Source organism: Lynx rufus, unplaced genomic scaffold, assembly GCF_022079265.1.
Source record: "Lynx rufus isolate CCGP_SWC_20201006 ecotype Redwood Valley unplaced genomic scaffold, mLynRuf1.p SCAF_7, whole genome shotgun sequence".
Classification (NCBI taxonomy): domain Eukaryota; kingdom Metazoa; phylum Chordata; class Mammalia; order Carnivora; family Felidae; genus Lynx; species Lynx rufus.
The window spans coordinates 64007900-64029743 of NW_025814889.1; the positions used below are offsets into that span (position 1 = coordinate 64007900).

Genomic DNA, 21844 nt, shown 5'->3' on the forward strand with positions numbered 1-21844 from the left:
ACTTCCTGTCCTAGTTTTCACTGGAAAATAAAGATTAATAATGGTTAAAACTTATAATCCAGGGGCGCCTGGGTGGCGCAGTCGGTTAAGCGTCTGACTTCAGCCAGGTCATGATCTCGCGGTCCGTGAGTTCTAGCCCCGCGTGGGGCTCTGGGCTGATGGCTCGGAGCCTGGAGCCTGTTTCGGATTCTGTGTCTCCCTCTCTCTCTGCCCCTCCCCCGTTCATGCTGTCTCTCTCTGTCCCCAAAATAAATAAAACGTTGAAAAAAAAAATAAAAAAAAAAACAAAAAAAAAAACAAAAAAAAAACTTATAATCCATATATAAAAATAAGCCTCCTAAAAACAAGAGTGAAAGAAAACAACTTTGTATACAAAGTATGAGAGGAGAATGGGATGTGTTTTTTGTAAGAGTAAGCAAAGAATATAGGATGTGTTTTTATTAGGAAAAAAAGTAATTTTATCTTAAAGTAAAATGAGAAAGAAAAAAGGAATAAAACAAAAATCTAAATGAATACAGAAAGTTGCAAAAAGCTTGTGAAGAAATTTCATGTTGCATGGTCAAAGTTAGCTAAAATTCAATGGATTTATTTACAAAGATTTCCAAAACTGAGCTGAATAATATACTGACTGACACAAAACCACAGTTTAATTTTCTCTGTTAAAAGAACAAATTTTCTTAGGTTGTTAGTCTGCTCCTAATAAGGGATTATGAAAGGTTTTTCTTTACCTTTGTGTATTTTGTCTAGGAAACAAAGATTCTGTGTCTTATTAAAGTAATTTCCTGTGTTTCATTTTGTCTTTATCAGGTTTTTGATTGCTTAGGAAAACAGTCTTTTCAATATTAAAAGAGCTAAGGTACTCTTTTAAAACTATGTACTTTCTATATTTGCTTTTGAAATCTTTTGTCACTTTGGTTGAATAGATAACTAAGTATTATTTCACAATGACTTGTGATCCTATTTAATTAAGTGTTTTAAACCTTTTGGCATTTTTTACAAACTTTGCAAAATCAAATTCTAAATTAAGTCTTTTTGACTTTGAGCTAACTTTCAGGGTTCCTAAAGATCTTGAAGTTTTTTTCTCTTCTTATAAAAAGGGAGACATTAAACTATAGGCTTTTTAAATGTGAAATTGCATGGAAAACATTATCAAGTAAAGTGGATGCTTAACCTTCTTAGGTTGTATTTGTATGGATACATGTTATTAATATAAGTGTTCCAGAAATTGCATGAAATTCCTAGGAATCTGATATGCCCTGATATAATGTTATCAGTCATAGTTCTAATCATTTTTAAATGTTGTATACCACAAAAATAGCCAAACTTAGCAGTCAATCATATCATTTTTTTTTTGTAGTGAGCTGTAACAAAGGCTATTTTTATCTTTTGTCATTTACAAACAGCTATTATTATACACTGAATCATCTATGAAAGCATTTATAACCAACTGCAGGCCAAAATGCTTTGTCTTCAAGGAAATTCATGGAAAAGACCCTGACAAATACTCTAGAATACAAGTTTCTGATAATTTTAAGATCATACCACTTAACTGGGTAAGAATTTCTAGCATGCTAATGGAGAAACTGATTGATTCATAAAACTGCTAACCCAAGAGCAAGAAAAAAATAATTGATTACATGGGACTAAACCAACTAATAGAGATGATTATCATTTTTATGACATTGTTTGAAGCATTGCTGGTTCTTTAATGTTTTGCTTTCCAAATTTAAAGAACCCCCTTTCTGTTTTCTTTTAAACTACTATATAACTGGGGAGCCTGGGTGGCTCAGGTGGTTGAGCATCTGATTCCTGATTTTGGCTCAGGTCATGATCCCAGGGTCTTGGGAGGGAGCCCTGTGTCAGGCTCTTTGCTGAGCACGGAACCTGACTAAGATTCTCTCTCTCTCTTTTCCTCTACCTCTCTCTAAAATAAAATAAATAAAATAAAATAAAATAAAATAAAATAAAATAAAATAAAATAAAGTAAAACCTATATAACATAACAATGTGGTAAACTTTTGAGAACAAAAATTAAACATTTATCTTGTTCTCTCTACCTGATCCCTTCAGAGTTAAGACAAAAGAACTCTTACTGAGTATTGAGTATTCTTATTTTCATGGCAGTGTAGGTATTAGCACAAATTCAATCAGAATTTGCTCTCTTTGTAACAGAACACAATTGGACAACCCATTAGCTTGACTTCTTGGCCTAAAGGGGTGTTTAAAGATCTAATCTGAGATTTCTTATTACCAGACAGTTTTTAAGAAACTAACATTGGATTTTTGGAGCAAACAAAGACCCTTGGATTACCAAAGCTTGGACTTGAATATCATTTTTGAAAATGTGCATAAAGCAACTATTCTGCTGCACTTATATAAATAATGAGCTGAATTTAATGGGACCAGATTCATTTTACAAATAAATTGGTCTTATTATGATTATCTTTGGTAAAAACAAAGTGGTTATAGAGAGAAAAATTATGTTTCAATAGAAAACTATAGTGTACCTGTTATTATATTCTAGTCCTGTTCATTATCTTTGAGGCTTTGTTATCTTTCTGTAAACTGGACTGGATCCTGAATTCTTCTAGTTTCCTCCAACATCTGGCTACAACTTTCCAACCTAACTTTTCCAATTTTCTCTTACCCTTCTGACTTGGAATAAAAACTAAAACTACCCTTTTCCTCAAGTCCTACAACCTAAAGTCAGACAACTTGATATAAACTTCAGAGAAATCACCACAACAGATCATGTACAGACAACCTTCGTGCCTACTTCTATTTCAGGCCACTCATGAGAGTTCACCAAAATACTCAATGATGTCATCAAAATCATTCAAACTGTAAACCAGGAAAATCCAACAGATAGAAATTGCCTCCTCACTCCATTATCTAAAGATGTTTTGAAAAAAATGAAAATAAAACAAAATAAAATAAAGATGTTTTGAGCTCAAATCTAGAAATTTTCTTGACTGGTTGCTCTCCAGATTCAGAAACTGAGTTTGTAATTTGCTCCAAGTGTTAATTTGTATCTTTCTTTAGTTTCAATAGAAATGCCTAATTGCTCACACCATACAGAGGCGTAACTTAGATGGAAGCGCACCTATAACACTCCTGAAATAAGACATCCTCATGTTTATCTTCGGTGATCATAACATGATTCAATAGGGCAAGGCACTAATGCAATATTAAGAAATGTACTTTCCACCAGATTTAAAAATGTGATCCATTCCAAAAGAAAACATTCCTAGAGACTTAGTTTATTGGAAAGGATACTCACAAAAGACTACAGTTAAACCTCTTCAGGAGAGATCTTATCTTCTGCAAAATCCCTACCATTACAGCAAGAATCTGTAAACTCTTGCACAGCCTTAGACACCCTAACCACTTAACAAGGAGATGCATATGCTGTAACTGGTTAAAAAAAAAAAAGGTTCCATGGATTTAAAAAAAAAAAAAATTTAAAGTAGGCTTCGTGCCTACTGTGGAGCCCAACACAGGACTCCAACTCACAACCCCAAGATCAAGACGTGACTTGAGATCAAGAGTCGGACACTTAACTGATTGAGCTATCCAGGTGCCCCGTTTCCACGTTAATAAATTAGGAATTATTACCCCTAATTTAAAAGATCTTAAAGATCCGATGTCAATCTTTCATCAGATAGGTGATGCTTCTTCCACTGATTTACTTAGTTGGTTAAACCTTGGCTCCTGGGAATCTCTCCCAGAATTTTTGAATTTCCATCTCATAGTCATCATATTAACATCCCTAGCTGTAGCAGCGCTTACAACACTGACTCCATCTTTGGCCCTCCATCTTGTTTCTGCTCTTGCAATGACCTCCCTCGGAGCTGTATGTTCCAAGCCCCTTGGAGGTTAAAGTATGCCCTGACTGGAATGCAGAAAGGCTTGCTCTGATCTTCTCTAAAGTGGTGCACAGAAGGTACCACTTTAGATAACTAGTAGAGATGACTGATGCACAAAAGGCACCACTTTAGATAACCAGGAGAGATGACCTCTAATAGATGGCGCCACTTTAGATAACTACACTTTGCCCTATAATGCCCTTTGCTCTATAAAAGCTGTAAGTTAAGGTTTGGACTGGTGGAGAATAGCTGCATAGCACCTGGATTGTAATGGGACCGAGGTCCACACAGAGTCAAGACACTCAGGCTTTTCTTTCCAGGAAGCAACTTTATTCATTGTGCCGGCATGGGCTCAATGGGTTTGTACCTGAGAAACTGAGCACCGAGCACAGCGGGGGGTAGCCTTTTATGCAATTTCTACTTCTTTGTCTCCCATAAATGGTGACATATAGACATACAGTCTGATTGGGCGGTCTATGTTACAAAGTCGTGAGGAATGTCACGTACACACACATAGCCAGGTTGCCTTCCCTTGAGGTTTTCACCACATTCCTTAGGGAGGGGCTCTACCACAGGATCATCTATCCACTGGCTCCCCTTTGTCAGTACGTCACCCTGAATAAAAGTCTGTGTAAACAGTAATGGAGAGGCTGGCTTCATTTTTCTGCTTCCAAGTGCCTACTCAGTCTGGAGGATACTTTACTGTCCCTCCCCCACCTTTTAACACTAGTGTACTGTATCCTCTCAAGAGTTTTAAATGCCTTTCGGCAGCCACTCACACACCAAATGATAGCCATCAGGATTACACAACTCAAAGAACTCAGTGGTCCCACTGCCCATGTCTTCAATGACTATGCAACTGTTGGTAATGGCAACTACATGACCATACAGCCCAATGACTACATCAATGGGTATACAGTATATTGGGCATACATCAATGGGTATACAGTAACAGTATATCGGCTCACACTTTCAGCTTTCTGAGGGAATGACCCCAAGGGGATAATTTTTAAAATAAAATAAAATAAAATGGAGACCATGCTTGAAAATCCCCTAAGCAGACCCAACCAGTTAGGTCACACAAGTGAAGCTAAATCTGGTTTATTTCACGAACAAAGTGAAATTTAGCAGGTTATTTCTTGTAAATCCCTCTGATAATCATAAACAAAGTTTATTTAAAAAAATTTTTTTTAAACATTTATTTTTGAGAAACAGAGTGAGACAAAGTGTGAGCGGGGGGGGGGGGGGGGGGGCAGAGAGAGAAGGAGACCCAGAATCTGAAGCAGGCTCCAGGCTCTGAGCAAGCGGTCAGCACAGATCAAGATGCAGGGCTGGAACCCACCAACTGTGAGATCACGACCTGAGCCGAAGTCGGGAGGCTCAACCGATTGAGCCACCCAGGCGCCCCAATCATAAACAAAGTTTAAATCATCTTCCTAAAATAGTGTAAGACGACCACTTTTAACCAATCCCTTGAGGTTTTTTAAATTGTAGTAACCAACCATTGTAATAACCAATCACTGCAAAGGATAAACAATATAGTCATTCTCAGTGTATAAGTCATTCTGCAACGACATGCCTCTGAGATTCTTGTTTCTCCCTCACTAAAATATTTTTATCAAGTAAACTTTGAAATTTCTTTCGACACTAGGCATCCTTCAAAGGACTTTACATCCGTTAAATTTATTCCTTACTACAATTCTATGAGATACGTACTGTTGTTACACTAATTCGATAAATCAAGAACTCAGGCACAGAGGTTAAGTTACTCTCCGTGGTCACGCAGCTGGTGAACGGCAGACTGGGAGCTGAACCCAGCAATCGCGGTCACGCAATCACGGAGCCGTGCTGCCTCAAAAAATCAATATCTATCCCAGTTACAGGAACTGGGGGAACTCTGCTGAAGGCTTTTGAGAGCCACATGTAGTGTTTTTGTTGTTATTGTTCTACCAAGGCTTTCAGCTCTCCTCAGAAACAGGTCACTGCCAGCAACTACCAGAGCATCGAGGGTCAAGGCTGACAGAGTTCGGACCACCACCCATCTGGCGGGGCCCGGGGCGGAGGACAGAGGGGCAAGCCTCCCCAGCAGCACACTTGGCACAACTGTCATCTACGAGGAGACGACAAGTCAGGAACCCAGCAACAGAAACACCAGCGAGCCCTCTTCAGAGGTCCAGAGGTGGAAAGCGGGCGGGGAGGGAGAGCGAGCACAGGGCGGGGCGAAGGGGAGGCGGGGACCGGGTGAACTCACAGATCCAGGAGCTGACTGACCCGCCGCGAGCTAGGCATCGCGGCCGACCAGGGAAGCCTCTTCCGTGGTCCCGGGGCCGCCCAAACGCAGCCAGAGACCGTCCGTCAACTCCTGCCACCCGCGCGACGCGTAGGCCCTCGTGACGTCACACGGCTTCTTCCGGTGACCAGGACGCAGCCACCCTCGGGACTACAGAGGGAAAGAAGAGAAGTGGCTGGAGGTGATAAAATGTAGAGTAGCCCTAAACTCGGTGAGGCACGACGGGAGTTGTAGTTCTTCCACCTCGCGGGCTCCGTTTCCGGGCGGTTTCCCAGTAGTTTTAGTCGTGCGTGCAGCCTGGCCTAGTACGCCTCCGGCGGCGCTTTGCTTGGAGGTTGTTGTTGTTCCCGTAAGGATGTGTTTGATGCTGGTCCATGCATTTGGCGACACACCCTGGAGACTCTCTTGGATACGGACACCATTAACGTCAAACGGAGAGTTTTAGAGCAACCAAGAGTGACCACTGTTTACCGAGCACTTTTTCTGAAGCACGCACTGCGCTACGTGCTCTCAATAATTAGCCACATTCATTTAATCCTATGAAGTCAGAATTATTTAGTCTTATTTTACAGATGACACTACAGGCCAACAAAACTCAGTAAGAATTCCATTATGGTGGTTGGGGGGGGGCGCTTATGTTCAAATCAGAAGGAATTCCAGAGGGACACCCTTCATTTATCAAGCACTGAAGGAGAGTAGAGATCGTGTTGGTGCTGAGGATTCAGTGGTGAACATATGCACCAGACAAGTAGAAGGACAATCAGAATAACTGTTAAACGCTGATATGAAGTTGGTTCTATGTGAGCACCCATGGAAGAGTAGGGAGAACAGGCAGGTAGGAGGGAAAATGGTGGTCTGTTAGGGACTGCAGACAGTTCAGGGTGGCAGCTACGAAGGGGAGTGGTGAAAAATGAGTAGAGCAGGGGTTGGCAAATTTTAAGGGCCAGACAGTAAAGATTTTACGGTTTTGTGGGCCATACTGCCTTGGTCACAGCTACTCAACTTGTAGCTGAAAAGAAGCCATAGACAGTATGAATGGGTACAGTTGTGTTCCAGTAAAGTTTTTTTTATGGATGCTGAAGTTTGAATTTCATGTAGTTTTCACTGTCATGAAATATTATTAATATTTTGAATTTTCATATATATACATATATGTATGTATATATAAAAGTTTTGTTTATTTTGAGACAGAGATAGCATGAGTTGGGGAGAGGCAGAGAGAGAGGGGGAGAGAGATAATGCCAAACCGGCTCCTCGCTGCCAGGGCGGAGCCGGTCACAGGGCTTGAAACTCAAGAAACTGAGATCATTACCTGAGCCAGAACTGAGGGTCAGACGCTTAACCAACTGAGCCACTCAGCCGCCACATCATATTTTGATTTTTCCAACCATTAAAAAATGTAAAGGCTTTACATTGGAAACAAAAACGGGCAGTGAGCTGGATTTGGCTGGCTGGTAGTATGTCCTCTCCTGATCCGAAAGCTAAACTGGGGCCTGATGATCTGTGTTATATTAAACAATTTAGGCTTTGGGTGGAGTCATAGATAAGTTTTAAGCAAGGACAGGGCATGCATAGGTAAAATGAGTTTTAGAAAGAACTCTAGCTGTTAAGCATTAAAAACTGTAGAGGTCACAGGTGGAGACCAGATAGGAGTCTTTTGATGACAGCTTAAGTTAAAGTAGTAACAGTGGAATGGATGGACAGATTTGAGAGGTAATAGAAGTAGAACTGATAGGATACAGAGATTGGTGGGGATGAGGGAAAGTGAAGACTCAAGGCTAATTTCTAGGCTTTGGGATTGGAGAATTATGTGGCGTATGGTGGTGCTATTTATTGAGCTGAGAGGATTACAGGAGCTTTTTGAAGAGAGGAGGGTATTTAAATGTTGGACATGTGGATTTTGAAGTATCTATGGAAAATGTAGGCATGGAGCTTTAGATCTGCAAATTGTGCTGGTTTGCTTATAAAGACGAGATTGAGGGGTGCCTGGGTGGCTCTGTTGGTTAAGCCTCTGACTTCGGCTCAGATCATGATCTCATGGTTCCGTGGATTCGGGCCCTGTGTTGGGCTCAGTGCTGACAGCTCAGCCTGGAGCCTGCTTCGGACTCTGTGTCTCCCTCTCTCTCTCTGCCCCTCCCCCACTCACGCTCTGTCTCTGTCAAAAATAAATAAACGTTGAAAAAAATTAAAAGCATAATAAAGATGAGATTGAATAGCAATGACAATACATCCATTTACTTATTAATACAGTAATTTTTTTGGAAGAATTCTCTGCTGTTCTGGGAGCCAATTACACCTTGGAAGACCATAAGAGAGCTTGACAGAGCAGATAAGGTAGGACTTCATGGTCTTTTCTGTCTGTTGAGTGCTGCACATCTGTCCATCTAGGTCTTCCCACTGATTACTTGATTCTTCAAGCCCAGGAAAATATAGGCCACGTCCCATCATTATGAGATGTTCAGCCCTGGGTGCCTGAATTGTTCTCAGTGGTCAAAGGAAGTCATCACAGCTGTTTTTTTGTTTTTTTCTTTTAAGAAAATAATTATATAATGAGATAGGATGACAAAGTTCTAGTTGTTTCTAGCCAGTTATTTTAAAGGTCAAAGATGTGTAAGCCCTCGTGATATGAAAATTATTAGAACTATTTTGATTATGATTTCCTGCAGCTTTTAGGACCTGTGGTGTCTACAAACCAGCCTCTCCGGTATTTAGCATACTGTATCAAGAATTATTTTGAGTCTCCACTGAATAAGATAGATCTGATATACATTGTGATTGCCTTGACAGTTTTATTTCATCCCTTCCTCTTTTCTTTTCTTTTCTCTTTTCTTCTTCTTCTTCTTCTTCTTCTTCTTCTTCTTCTTCTTCTTTTTTTTTTTATGGCAGCCATGTGGTTTGGAGAACTGACCCCATCTTCAGAGGTGGGTCTAGATTAGGCTAATCAGTGATTGCTGCAGTAATTGATTCAGGGATAAGCAGACCTTAATCAAGAAATCACCATATTCCCTCAGCCACAGAGTTGGGTTCAAAAATAGGCCCAGGGGCATGTGACCTATTTGGGACCAATAAGAAGCAGGAAAAGTTTTGCTGCAGATTTTTGAGAAAGAAGTTTTCTCAAATTTATGATAATGCTTCATGAATCAACATTCTCAGCATTGTCACGTTGAATGAAGTTATGTAGAGGAAGACATTAAGAGAATCAAGGGAGAGCAGCTAGGGTCCTGATTGAACCGTGCCTGAACACCACCCTTCCTCTCTATTATGAAATGACAAAAATAAAACAATTTAGCATCGAGTTTGATGTTCTTTACTCGAGGGAAAAACATCCATAGATTGAGGGAATCAGTGCCCCACAAGCAGTGGAGCACTCTTCCCATGGGATGTTTGGGCAGGAATGAGTTTATAGTGTTTGAAGCAGCAACAAGGAAACAGGGAATGATTGGCTAGGGGGTCAGGGATTTTCTTATAAGGCTAGTATGTTAATCAGGGAATAAAGAAAGAATATTTGGCTTAAGCTGATTGGCTAGAGTTGCCTATCTGAGAACAAATAAATCATTGCAGATTCTTAGCAGTTGGGGATTGGCTGACTGGATATACCAAACTCTGGTGAAGCAGAGCATTTACAGAAACATGAAAGTTAGAATCCAAGTTTTGTTTTGCTGATGTGGCAACCTGGGCAGGGGTGGCTTTATTTTGTGCTGTCACACAATTCAGTTAATTCCCTTTGTTGTTGATAAAATTAGTGGAGTTGAATTTTCTGTTTCTTGCTGCCAAAACATCCTAACAATTATGTATCCATAACAGGAGTCACCAGCATATAAATGGAAATTGAAGGTATGGGAAGTGATGAGCTCACCCATCAGATGTATATAGAGTGAGAACAACAAGTCCTTGGAGAGGCAGCTGAGAACAGCAATTGACTGGCAATTGACACTGAGAAGGAACAGCCAAAAAGGTAGGGGAAAAAAACAGTGGGGTGCTACAGAAGATAAACATGAGCAAAATTGTCACATGCTGAAGAGATGTCAAGTGGAATAACACTTGAAGGTAGTTTAGCCACAGGAAGGTCATTGAGGGTCCTTGAGGTGATGGTAAAGGATGTAGTCTGATGTAATGGGAGGAATGAAGGGGAAGAGAAGAAATAAACACACAAGTAGCCCAGCTCTCACTTACAATACATACTTGTTCAAATGAATTGCTGCTTCTATTAAGACTCATGCTGAGAAGAAAAGGAGATTGTATAAAGGTAGAGCTCTTTGAATTTTTTTTTTAATGTTTATTTTTGAGACAGAGGGAGACAGAGTGTGAGTGGGGGAAGGGCGGAGAGAGAGGGAGACACAGAATCTGAAACAGGCTCCAGGCTCTGAGCTGTCAGCACAGAGCCTGATGCAGGGCTCGAACCCACGAACCATGAGATCATGACCTGAGCCGAAGTTGGACGCTTAACCAACTGAGCCACCCAGGTGCCCCATAGATCTCTTTTTCAAAGAAGGTAAAATGGGATATTTCAGGATGATTTATGGACCTTCTAGGTGTCAAACATGGTAAATACTTACATGATCTCATGTAGTCAATCATCAACCAAGTCTGAAATATCATGCTATCTTATAGATGAAGGTGAGCCTTACCTAAATAAATAGCCGTGTCAGACTCCAAAGACCATGCTCTTCCTACTTTATTTGGGTGCTCAGGAGAGGTTTATTTTATTTTTGAGAGACAGAGAGAGAAAGCTGGGGAGGGGCAGAGAGAGAGGGAGCCAGAGGATCTAAAGCAGGCTCTTCATTGAGAGTGGAGAGCCCAATGCGGGGCTCAAACTTATAAACCATGAGATCATGACCTGAGCCTGAGTCGGACGCTTAACCAACTGAACCACCCAGGAACCCCAGGAGAGAGGTTTATGATGCATCCAATACCATCAATATAACTTGCAAAACTCCTTTTCAAAAGGTTATTAGGAATTTCAAGATGGTGATAGCAGAGCATTAAACCAAGTCTGGGCCTTGTACGACTGCATCATTAGTTTGCCCATGAAGCTGGCCTTGGTATATCCAGTACTTACCCAGAAAATCAGTTCCAACTACTGTCTATCCAGTAACTCTTTGTCAGAATAAAATTCAGAAAGAAATGTGAACACAGGGAAACTTTTTTAAAAAGTTGAAGTACAGTTGACATATTAGTTTCAGGTGTACAACATGGTGAGTTGACAGTTATGTACATTACGCAATGCTCATCATAAGTTGTCATTATACAAAGTTATTATATTATTGACTGTATTCTCGATGCAGTACTTTTCATCCCTGTAACTTACTTTATTTTATCTTTTATAACTTCAGGTTTCTACCTCTTTATCCCCTTTACCTATTTTGCCTTTTATTTGCTAATAAATAAGCGAACCAGGCCTTCAGAAGTAGTGGCTCATCTCATAGAATAGGAGGAATTTATAGCTCTGATGATATGGCGGATATTTATAGCTCAGATATGGCAGTTGACAGTTCAGATTGGATAAGAACAAGATGTTCCTGTCTTTTTGAAAGGAAAACAGGATGTTCTTATTTTTGTGGCTTATCTCAAGAGGCAAAGATTTCAGGATTTCCTGTTAGTAAATGCTTTTGGGAGGTTCCTGTTATTCATGGTTTATCTTGGAATGCAAGGTTGTTAGGAATAAGTCTTTTCTGGTGCATGGTAAGTGATTTGTGGACAGTGCTAGGCTAAGGGCAGGATGTCATTTTCCCATTCTCCCCTCTTTGCTTGCTGTGCCCACTTTGCTATAGTTTCCTCTAGCTCGAAACCTCTTCCATTTCCTACCCTAGCTACCATATAAAGAAAACTTTATATGTTTCTCTGGGCAGGTTACATGTTTCTCTGGGCAGGTTATATAAGAATAATAAGCAACATTACTTTCCTTAAATTATGCTATTTATTCCTAGTGTGTTTGTGTATGTAAAGAAAAATATATAATAAATGTATACAGATAAAATGATTAAGTATACCTTATGCTATGTATGTATGTGTATATTATGTACACACACAGTTGACCCTTGAACAACATGGATTCGAACTATGCAAGTCTACTTATATGTGGATTTTTTCCAGTACTGCAAATGTATTTTCTTTATGTTTTTCTTCACTTATAATATTTTCTTCTCTCTAGCTTATTATAAGAATACAGTATATAATACATACAACATATAAAATATGTGTTAATTAACTTTATGTTTTGGTAAGCCTTCCTTCTGGTCAACAGTAGACTATTAGTAATTGAGTTTTGGGGGAGTCAAAAGTTATATGTGAATTTTCGACTGCATAGTGGGTAGGGGCATGTAACCCCCACATTATTCAAGGGTCAACTGTATATGTATGTTTTTGTGTGTGTGCATGTGTGTGCATGTATGTAGTAAATCTTGGGTCATTTATAAGAACGTATAGGCATACAAGTAGATAGAAATAAATTGTTGTTCAAATCATCTTTACATGTCATATCAAAATATAAGAACAGGCTATGAGTTAGGGTCTTCACTCTTAAACCATATTATATTTATTTTTTTAATTAAAATTTTTTTTTGGGGCGCCTGGGTGGCTCAGTTGGTTAAGCGTCCGACTTTAGCTCAGGTCACGATCTCGCAGTCCGTGAGTTCAAGCCCCGTGTCGGGCCCTGGGCTGATGGCTCAGAGCCTGGAGCCTGCTTCCAATTCTGTGTCTCCCTCTCTCTCTGCCTCTCCCCCATTCATGCTCTGTCTCTCTCTGTCTCAAAAATAAATAAACGTTAAAAAAAAATAATAATAAATTTTTTTTTAATGTTTATCCATCCTTGAGAGAGAGACACACACAGTGTGAGCAGGTGAGGGGCAGAGAGAGAGGGAGACATAAAATCCAAAGCAGGCTCCAGGCTTTGAGCTGTTAGCACAGAGTTTAATGTGGGGCTCGAACCCACGAATGGTGAGATCGTGACCTGAGCTGAAGTCAGATGCTCAACTGACTGAACCACCTGGGTGCCCCATATTGCTTATATATAGATTCAAAATAGCAATTGCTCTTCTAAAGTTAATTTTCAGCTCAGTATAACCTATACTTCATCATCCACTGTTAACTCCAAATCTTCAGTTGGGTGTTAGTGTCCAGACCAGGTGCAAGATGGAACCACTTATGCTAAGCCCACATCAGCAAACTGGAATTTAACTAAGTTTCTATGCTTGGCTCTCCCAGAAAAAGTGGGCCTAGGCCAACCAATCAGTGCTTGCCTGTCCTCACAAGTTATCTAACCTGGCTCCAAGACTCTCCTTTGCTCCATATAAGGGAAGTAATCCTGCTTTAACCAATCAGCAAATGCCTAGTACAACTTCCTTGTTCCTTCTCACTTTGGTCTGTAAATATTTCTTGCCTTGTACAGCTCTTTAGAGCTCCTTTCTATCTGCTAGACTGGATGTTGCCCCATGTATGAGTTGCAGAATAAAAGCCTACTAGATCATTAAATTATGGAAAAAACTCTGTTAACAGTATCAGTGATAATTGTGAATACTTGCTGGGTGGCTAGAATAGTGCCTTGCACACAGTGAGTATTTTACAGGGTCAAACTCATTTCACCCTCAAAGAAATCCTCATTGGCAGGTATTTTTACTGTTATCATACCGATTTTCCAGTTGAGGAAACTGAGGCCCAAAGAGATTAAGAAACATGCCCAAGTCCATGTGGCTAGTCAGTGGTAGAGCTGGGATTTGAAGCCAAACAATTAGGCTGCAGAGCTGGGTTCTTAAACAATACTATATTGTTGCCTCTACCTCTTTAAAATAAAAACTCTTGATAGTTCTTCATAATTATAAAATATAGTTATCAGAGATTTAGAACTAAAAGGTATCTTAGCTATAACTCATTCCATCTCTTAATTTTGTAGTTTCAGGAAAGTTGACTGATTTCTCAAGATTTCTGAGCAAAGATGGAACTAGAATATGTTTGCTAATTCCTTGCCCAGTACATTTTCTATTTCTCAGCTCTTTAGGTTGTAACTCTAAAGGGGGCTGAAAACAAACAGAATAAAGAGAAGCCAGATGAGTGACTACTTTATTATCATATCAGGTTATTTCCAGGTAGGAATGTCCTTAATTGGTGCCAATGTGAAAATATTTAATTTCTTTTTGTATCTCATACTGTGTCTTACTCTAAATTGGAAACAACAGTGCCCACGCTCATGAATTCTTGTGCATTGTTAAAAATTTTCCATTGACTGAGCCCTTGATTTAATTTGTATATAGGCTATAGACCGAGGTCTTTCAAATTCTCAGGAGTTTGAGGCATAAAATGTATGACTCAGGATTCTTGCAGGAAACAGCTGCAGAAGTTCAAACAGGATAGGCAAGGAGATATTAATAAAGAGGCTGTTTATAAAGATGTGGGCAGAATTTAGGGAAAGCAGGGATAAGGGTGGTTCAATACCTAGACTAGCAATAGCAGGAAGCCCTTACCTCTCCTAGTCCTGAAAGCCAGGAAGGGAACAGTTACCAAAACCAGAGAGAGTGGCCATAGGTGAGGCCATCTAGAAGCAGCTATGGCTTTTGGGCCAGTAAAGGGATGTAGTCAGCCTATGGCAACACAGCTGGCAGGGATCCTGGAAGAGTAAATGCTCTAACCCCATTCTTCATCCCCCTTTAGATCTCCTGGTGCTTCTGTGTGTAGTTTCAACACACCCAGAAATTAGAGGTGCAGTCTACAAAAGTCAGCCTCTTAGAGCCCAAAGTAGAGAAGGATAGAGTGGAAAATAACGGATTCATAAGCCACTGATTTTTATATAAAATAAATAAATATCACAAACATTTTGAAAATTAATAAGTAATAGCTTAGTCTGAGCCGAAGTAATAATTGTTGTAGTTTTGTAACAGTGAGAGGGATGGCAATCGTGGTCTTTAATCATGATGCTGAGAACCAGTGCAACAGCAGCTTAAGTGTTGCCTTTTCCTAGTTAGCTTCATTATTTTTATAAAACTATACAATTCGTAACCCACATTTATTAGTCATTTGCAATAGAATCTAGTGCCTGTTATTTCTGTCAGATAGACTTTAAAAGCCCATTAATTACATTTATTCAAATAACTGTTTAATACCTATTATTTGCCAGGCAGTTTATCAGTAAACAAATGTCTCTCTTGGAGTTTACACATTAGTGTGAGAGCTACAAAACAGGCACACAAACAAAGCAATATATGGAGATAAGGGCTATAAAGAACTATAAAGATAGAATTGGGGAGAGATGGGGGAGAAGGGGGAGAGACAGAATGAGAGGGATTAGTTTTACTCTGGTGGTCAAGGACGGCATCTTTAAGGCTGTAACATTTTTGCTGAGATTTGTTAAAAGACAAACTGAGGGGTATTAAAAATTTTATTTGAGCAAAGATGGATTGGAATTGGGCAGTGCCAAACCAAAAGTAGTTATGAGTGCTGAGCCAACAATTCAGAAGAAAGACTTGTATAGAGAAAGTGCAGAAGCAAAGAAAGGAAATTATTTGATTGGCTATATATTAAAGTCTAGTTGGCTTTTTGTGATTGGTTATCCTTAGTGTTTTGATATTGGAACCTTGAGGCATTTACAGGCTTAGATTTTGGCTTGCATACATAGGCCACCATGGCATTAGAGCCACCTCAGTCTAATGGCCTCCTTGTTTAATTAGTTTAACAGACTTGAAGGATGAAAGGAGCTAACCATGAGGGGATCTGGGGACAGAAGGAAAAGAAAGGCTCTGAAGCAAAAAGGTGCTTGGTAAAGTTCGAAGGATTGAAGGAGCCAGGTGGAAGGTGCCCCAGGGAAAGAGAAGAACTGTGGTGATAGTGAGCATGAACATCCATAGGACCTTCATGCCTGGGACTTCTGGGATTTCAATTCTGGGTTGGGGTCATGGTGTTGATGAGAGCATTTAGAATCTGAGACTGTTAAATCTCAGAGCCATGAAGCCTGCATGGGAAGAGCTTGGGCTGTAACCTCAGAGTTGGAACGCTTATTTTTTCCACGGTGAATGTAATGTGATTTGTAACAATGGTGAAGTTTTGGGGTGATGGGCGGTTCATGAGGTCTGGAGCCGATGGCCCAGAAATAGTTCTTGAAGACATCTTAGGGGGCAAAAAAGGTGATTATTAAAGCATGGGGACAGGACCCATGGGCAGGAAGAGCTGCACTGGGGTTGTGGGGAGTGACCATTTTATGGAGTTAGGGGAGATGAAGTTAAGAGGGGAGATAAAGTCAAGAGGGAGTTTCCAAAGAGACTTTCATATACTAAAGACTTACTGGAGGCCTAGCTATTATCAAGGTAAGGTTCCCCGCCCCCCCTCTTCTCTCTCAAGTCATTAACATTAAGACGGTAGGGAGTTCCTGGATGTTAGGCTGTGATGAGGTTGCCTTTTTCTGGTAAACTGGTGGAGACTCTTATCAGTTTAACCATTTGTTTTTGTTTTTGTTTTTGTTTTTGTTTTTTTTGTTTTTGTTTTTGTTTTCTTGTCCTTTCCTGTTTTGGTGTGGCTGGGAGTGTCCAAGGAATATCATATATTTCCTACCTCGGGAGGGGGTGTGGGCTAACTTGTACTTTGCCCTCAGTTTGCCGCAAACTTCCTCATCAATAGGACACATATATTTGGTCTTCATCTTGTTTCTGGCAGAGCTCCTAAAACCCTTGGAATTTTTTTTTTTACATTTATTTATTTAGAGAAAGAGAATGTGCGTGCATGTGGGAGGGGCAGAGAAAGAGGGAGAGAGAGAATCCCAAGCAGTCTCTGAAGAGCCTGATTTGGGGCTGAAACTCAGGAACTGTGAGATCACGATCTGAGCAGAAATCAAGAGTCCTGTGCTTAACCTGGGAAGCCACCCAGATGCCCTAACCCTTGGAATTTCTTAAGAGCAATGGGAGTAGCCTTTGTTATAATATTTGGTCTTTTGTCCTTTGTTCCTGAAATAGCTCCAGATCCTTAAAGGTGAAAGGAGTGTCTTGTTACTCATAACAAGCCCCTTTCAACCACACCTGAGTTTATGTTAATGTGGTAACTTTTGAAAAGGCTCTAAGGATGGGGGCTCTAAGGAGGGGAAGGCTCTAAGGAGGGGAAGCTACTGGATTAGAAGGTTGGAATTTTTAGTCCCACCCCCCATCTCTGGGGAGGGGAGAAGGGCTGGAGGTCACCAGTGGCCAATGATTAAGTCTATCATGCCTGTGTATGAAGCCTCCATAAAAACTCAAAAGAACAGGTTTGGAGAGCTTCCTGGGTTGGCAAACACATGGAGATTTGGGGAGGGTGTTGCACCCAGAGAGAACATGGAAGCTCCGTGCTCCTTCTCCCAAAACCTGCCCTATGCATTTCTTACATATGGCTGTTCCTGAGTTACATTTCTTAACAATAAATTGGTAATCTAATAAGTAAAATGTTTTCCTGACTTCTGTGAGCTGCTTTAGCAAAGTAATTAAACTGGAGAAGGGGTTCGTGGAATTTCCAATTTATAGCCAGTAGGTCAGAAACACAGGTGACAACCTGGACTTGTGACTGGCATCATATGTGAGTGTGGGAGGGGATTTGTGAGCCTTTAACTTGTGAGATCCCTTGCTATCCCCAGGTAGATAGTGTCAGATCTGAGTGAAATTGTAGGACACCCAGCTGGTGCTGCAGAATTGCTTGATGTGAAGAAAACTCACACATCTGCTGTCAGAAGTAAAGTAGTGTGCAGATGGTCCCCAACTTACAGTGTTTAACTGATGATTTTTTGACTTTATGGTGGTATGAGAGCAATATGCATTCAGTATAAACTGTACTTCAAATTTTGAATTTTGTTCTTTTCCCAGGCTAGCGATATGTGGCAGGATCCTCTTTTGTGATGTGGGTAGTGGCAATGAGCCACGGCTTCTAGCCAGCCATGATTGCAAAGGTAAACAACCAATACACTTATAACCATTCTGTTTTTCACTTTCAGTACAGTATTCAATAAATTACATAGATATTCAACACTTCATTATAGAACAGGCTTTGTGTTAGATGATTTGCCCAATGTAAGTGATCTGACCATGTTTAAGGTAGGTTAGGCTAGGGGGCGCCTGGGTGGCTCAGTCAGTTGAGCGTTTGACTCTTGATTTCAGCTCAGGTCATGATCTCAAAGTTCATAGGATTGAGCCCCGTATTAGGCTCTGTGCTGTCAGCCTAATCCCTGCATGGGATTCTCTCTCTCTCTCTCTCCCTCTCCCTCTCCCTCTCCCTCTCCCTCTCCCTCTCCCTCTCCCTCTCTCCCCCTCCCCTGCATTCTCTCTCTCACACAAAATAAATAAACATTAAAATAATAATAAGTAGGCTAAGCTAAGCTATGATGCTCAGTAGTTTAGGTGTATTAAATTCATTTTTGACATGGTATTTTCAGCACATGTAGCTTTATCAAGGTGTAACCCCATCATAAGTTAAGGAAGATACATAGTAGCAGAATATTGAGACTAGAGGAGAAAGAAACACACGGAAGTGAGTTTTCCTTAAATTGAGTCACTTAACTCCTTGGTAATTCAGTTTCTTCACTTGTAAAATGAGGATAGTAATATAGTATCTTATCCAAAATCCATGAGGACAGATATATCTGAGAATTTCTAAATTTTAAGATTTTAGAATGCTGTCATGGTACATATACCAGATATTATGAGACACCCTCACGGGGCTCTAGGGCAAATCAAACATTAATATTTCTGCATTGAAAGGTATTATGGTGGACAGACTCTTAAAGTGACCCCACACTCTCCACTTCCTGGTGTTTACTCCCTTATATGATCCTGTCTCTTCAAGTGTGGGTAGGACCTATGACTTGCTTCTAACTGAAAGAATATGGCAAAGATAATAAGATGTATATGATTGCAAGTGCATGATTATGTGATTACATTACATAGGATTGTAGTATCCGTCTTGCTGGAGTGTCAGTCTCCGTCTTTTTTTCTCCCTACCACTCATCCTTGCTGGCTTTGAGGAAGCAAATGGCCATGGTAGGGGATGCCACACAGCAATGAATATGACTTCTAAGCTGAGGGCAGCCTCCGACTTACAGGCAGCAAACAAAACAAAACACACACACACACACACACACACACACACCCACACACACCAAACTGAAGCCCTCAGTCCTACCACCTCAGGGAACTGAATTCTGCCAATAACATGAGTAAACTTGGAAGTGGATCCTTCCCTGTTTGAACCCAGTAGAGACTGCAGCCCCAGCTGACCTTGATAGAAGCCTTGTGAGATCTTCAGCAGAGAACCCAGCTTGGACTCCTGACCAATGGAAACTTAGAGATAGTAGGGGTGCCTGGGTGGTTTAGTCGGTTAAGTGTCTAACTTGGGCTCAGGTCGTGATCTCACGGTTGGTGAGTTTAAGCCCCGTGTGGGCCTCTATGCTGACAGCTCAGAGCCTGGAGCCTGCTTTAGATTCTGGTACTCCCTCTCTCTCTGACTCTCCCCCACTCACACTCTGTCTTCCTCCATCTCTCAAAAATAAATAAACATTAAAAAAAAAATTAGGGGCGCCTGGGTCGCTCAGTTGGTTAAGCGTCTGACTTCAGCTCAGGTCATGATCTCACAGTTTATGAGTTCGAGCCCTGCATCAGGCTCTGTGCTGACAGCTCGCAGCCTCGAGCCTGCTTCGGATTCTGTGTCTCTTCTCTCTTTGCCCCTCCCCAACTTGTGCTCTCTCTCTCTCTGTCTCTCAAAAAACAAATAAATGTAAAAAAAAAAAAAACAACTTTTTTTAATAAAATAAAAAAAATTTAAAACTTAGAGATAGTAAATGTGTTGGTCTAAGTCACTAAATTTGTAGTAATATTGTTCCATAGCAATAGAAAACTAATAAAGTTATGGATATTCATACTTTTTTCCTGATTTTTAATTTTTTAAATAAAAAACATTATAAGTAATCTAAATAGCCTCACATCTGTTCAGGACAAATTTTGCTATCAGGAGAGTTTGGGCAGCAAATATAGGAAAAGTCTGTTGGTTTTCAGGGTCTTTTGGGCTTCCAAATTAAGATAAGAGATCTTAGACTTGTACCATATAACCTTATAGGGTTGCTGGGCAATGGAAAAAAATACTGTGTTAAGGGTTTTGGAACAATAAGAAGTACTCCATAAACTATGATTGACTATTATTATGATTAGAATCAGAGCTTCTGGGACAGGTCAGCCTCTCTGCTGTTATTCCTTGTAAGTTGCTTCTCAAGTTTCCCCATTTCTAACAGGAGGGCTTCTTAGTGGAGACCAGAAAGAGAGTTGGGGGAATAACTTCTGTTTATTGAACCCCTGTTCTGGGGAGGTTTGGGCTGGGTGTTCAGCGAGCTCTAATGTGAATTGCTTGTGAGTGAAAAGACATAGGGTCTGCTTGTGGCCTTACTGCTGAAGAGGTGCACAACCCTAGGGAAATGGCTTCTTGCTGAGTCTCAATTTCTTTTTTTTTTTAATTTTATTATTTTTAAGTTTTTTATTTTGAGAGTGAGAGAGTGTGCAGGTGCATGAGTGCATGAGTTGGGGAGGGGAAGAGAGAGGTAGAGAGAGAACCCCAAGTAGGCTCCACTGTCAGCACAGAGCTTGATACAGACTCAATCTCAGGAACTTGGAGACCTGAACTGAGATCAAGAGTTGGACACCTAACCAACTGAGCCACCCAGGCACCCCTGAGTCTCAATTTCTTGATCTCTCAGATGGGGCTAGCTGATCCCTCCCACCTAAATATGTGAGAGGAGAGGTATGACAAGTGTACTTTAGACTGAAGGATTATTTTTGTTTTTAATGTCATTTGGAAAGGGGAAGAACATATGTAAGTTGTGCCTGACCTTTTCTTATATACACAAAGGAAATGCTCCCAACCCCAATACAAAACCTCACCTTCATCCCTGTGCAGAGCACAGAGGAGTGGCTCCTTGTTTTTTGCCTAGTCTTCTGTGCAATGTGAATGGGGACTACAGGTCTCTACCTGCTCAGATCACCATACCTACCTTTGCATCCCCTATATTTAAGTTTGTTTATTTATTTATTTAGAGAGAGAGAGCACATGCGAGTGAGGGAAGGGCAGAGAGAGAGGGAGAGGGAGAATCCCAAGCAGGCTCCACACTGTTAGTGCAGAGCTTGATCTCATGAACGGTGAGACCGTGGTCTGAGCCGAAATCAAGAATCGGATGCTTAACTGGCTGAGCCACCCAGCACCCCTGCATCCCCTATTTCTTATGCAGTTATGACCTGTACAGGATCTCTCTCTACTTCCTCCACTAGACTATGGGTTCATGAGGGCAGTCCAGTGCCCTGCATGCACCTCAGTAAACATGGAATCAATGAAAACAGGAAAAGGAGTAAGGAGATTACCAGGTGGACAGGAGGGTAAAACACTTTCAACCCGGACACTCACTGTTGATAGTCCCAGGTATGGTCAGAATAGTCAAATTTGGATATATTTTGAGGGTTTAACCAATAGACTTGCTGAAGTATTGGAAATGAGGGAAAGAGAGAAATCAAGGCATTGTTCATTCATTCATTTTCAACTGATAATTATTGGCTATTGACTAGATACTAGGTACTATTTAAGATGCTTTAGGTGCAGAGCAAACAAGATGTTAAAGAGCTCATGTTCTGATTGATGGAGGCAAGCAATAAACAAGCAAGATATTGCAAAGAATGTTAAGTGCTAAGAAGAAGACAAAAGAGGACAATGTAACAGG

At 40.6% G+C, this 21844-nt stretch overlaps 1 protein-coding gene and 1 long non-coding RNA gene across 2 annotated transcripts in view; one reads left to right on the forward strand and one right to left on the reverse strand.

The window, feature by feature from the left end:
• AMN1 (antagonist of mitotic exit network 1 homolog) overlaps nt 1-6273 on the reverse strand; it is a 53344-nt gene extending 47071 nt beyond the window's left edge. Inside the window, exon 1 of the mRNA XM_047066025.1 lies at nt 6118-6273. Coding sequence (XP_046921981.1) covers nt 6118-6155 — 38 coding nt within the window. The 5' untranslated portion in view covers nt 6156-6273. The remainder of the gene's footprint in view (nt 1-6117) is intronic.
• Nucleotides 6274-6280: 7 nt separating this feature from the next.
• On the forward strand, nt 6281-18210 carry LOC124501656 (uncharacterized). Its single transcript, XR_006959793.1, has 4 exons — nt 6281-6367; nt 8407-8490; nt 9961-10111; nt 17961-18210. It is a non-coding gene; the product is annotated as an uncharacterized LOC124501656 (long non-coding RNA).
• Nucleotides 18211-21844: the final 3634 nt, after the last annotated feature.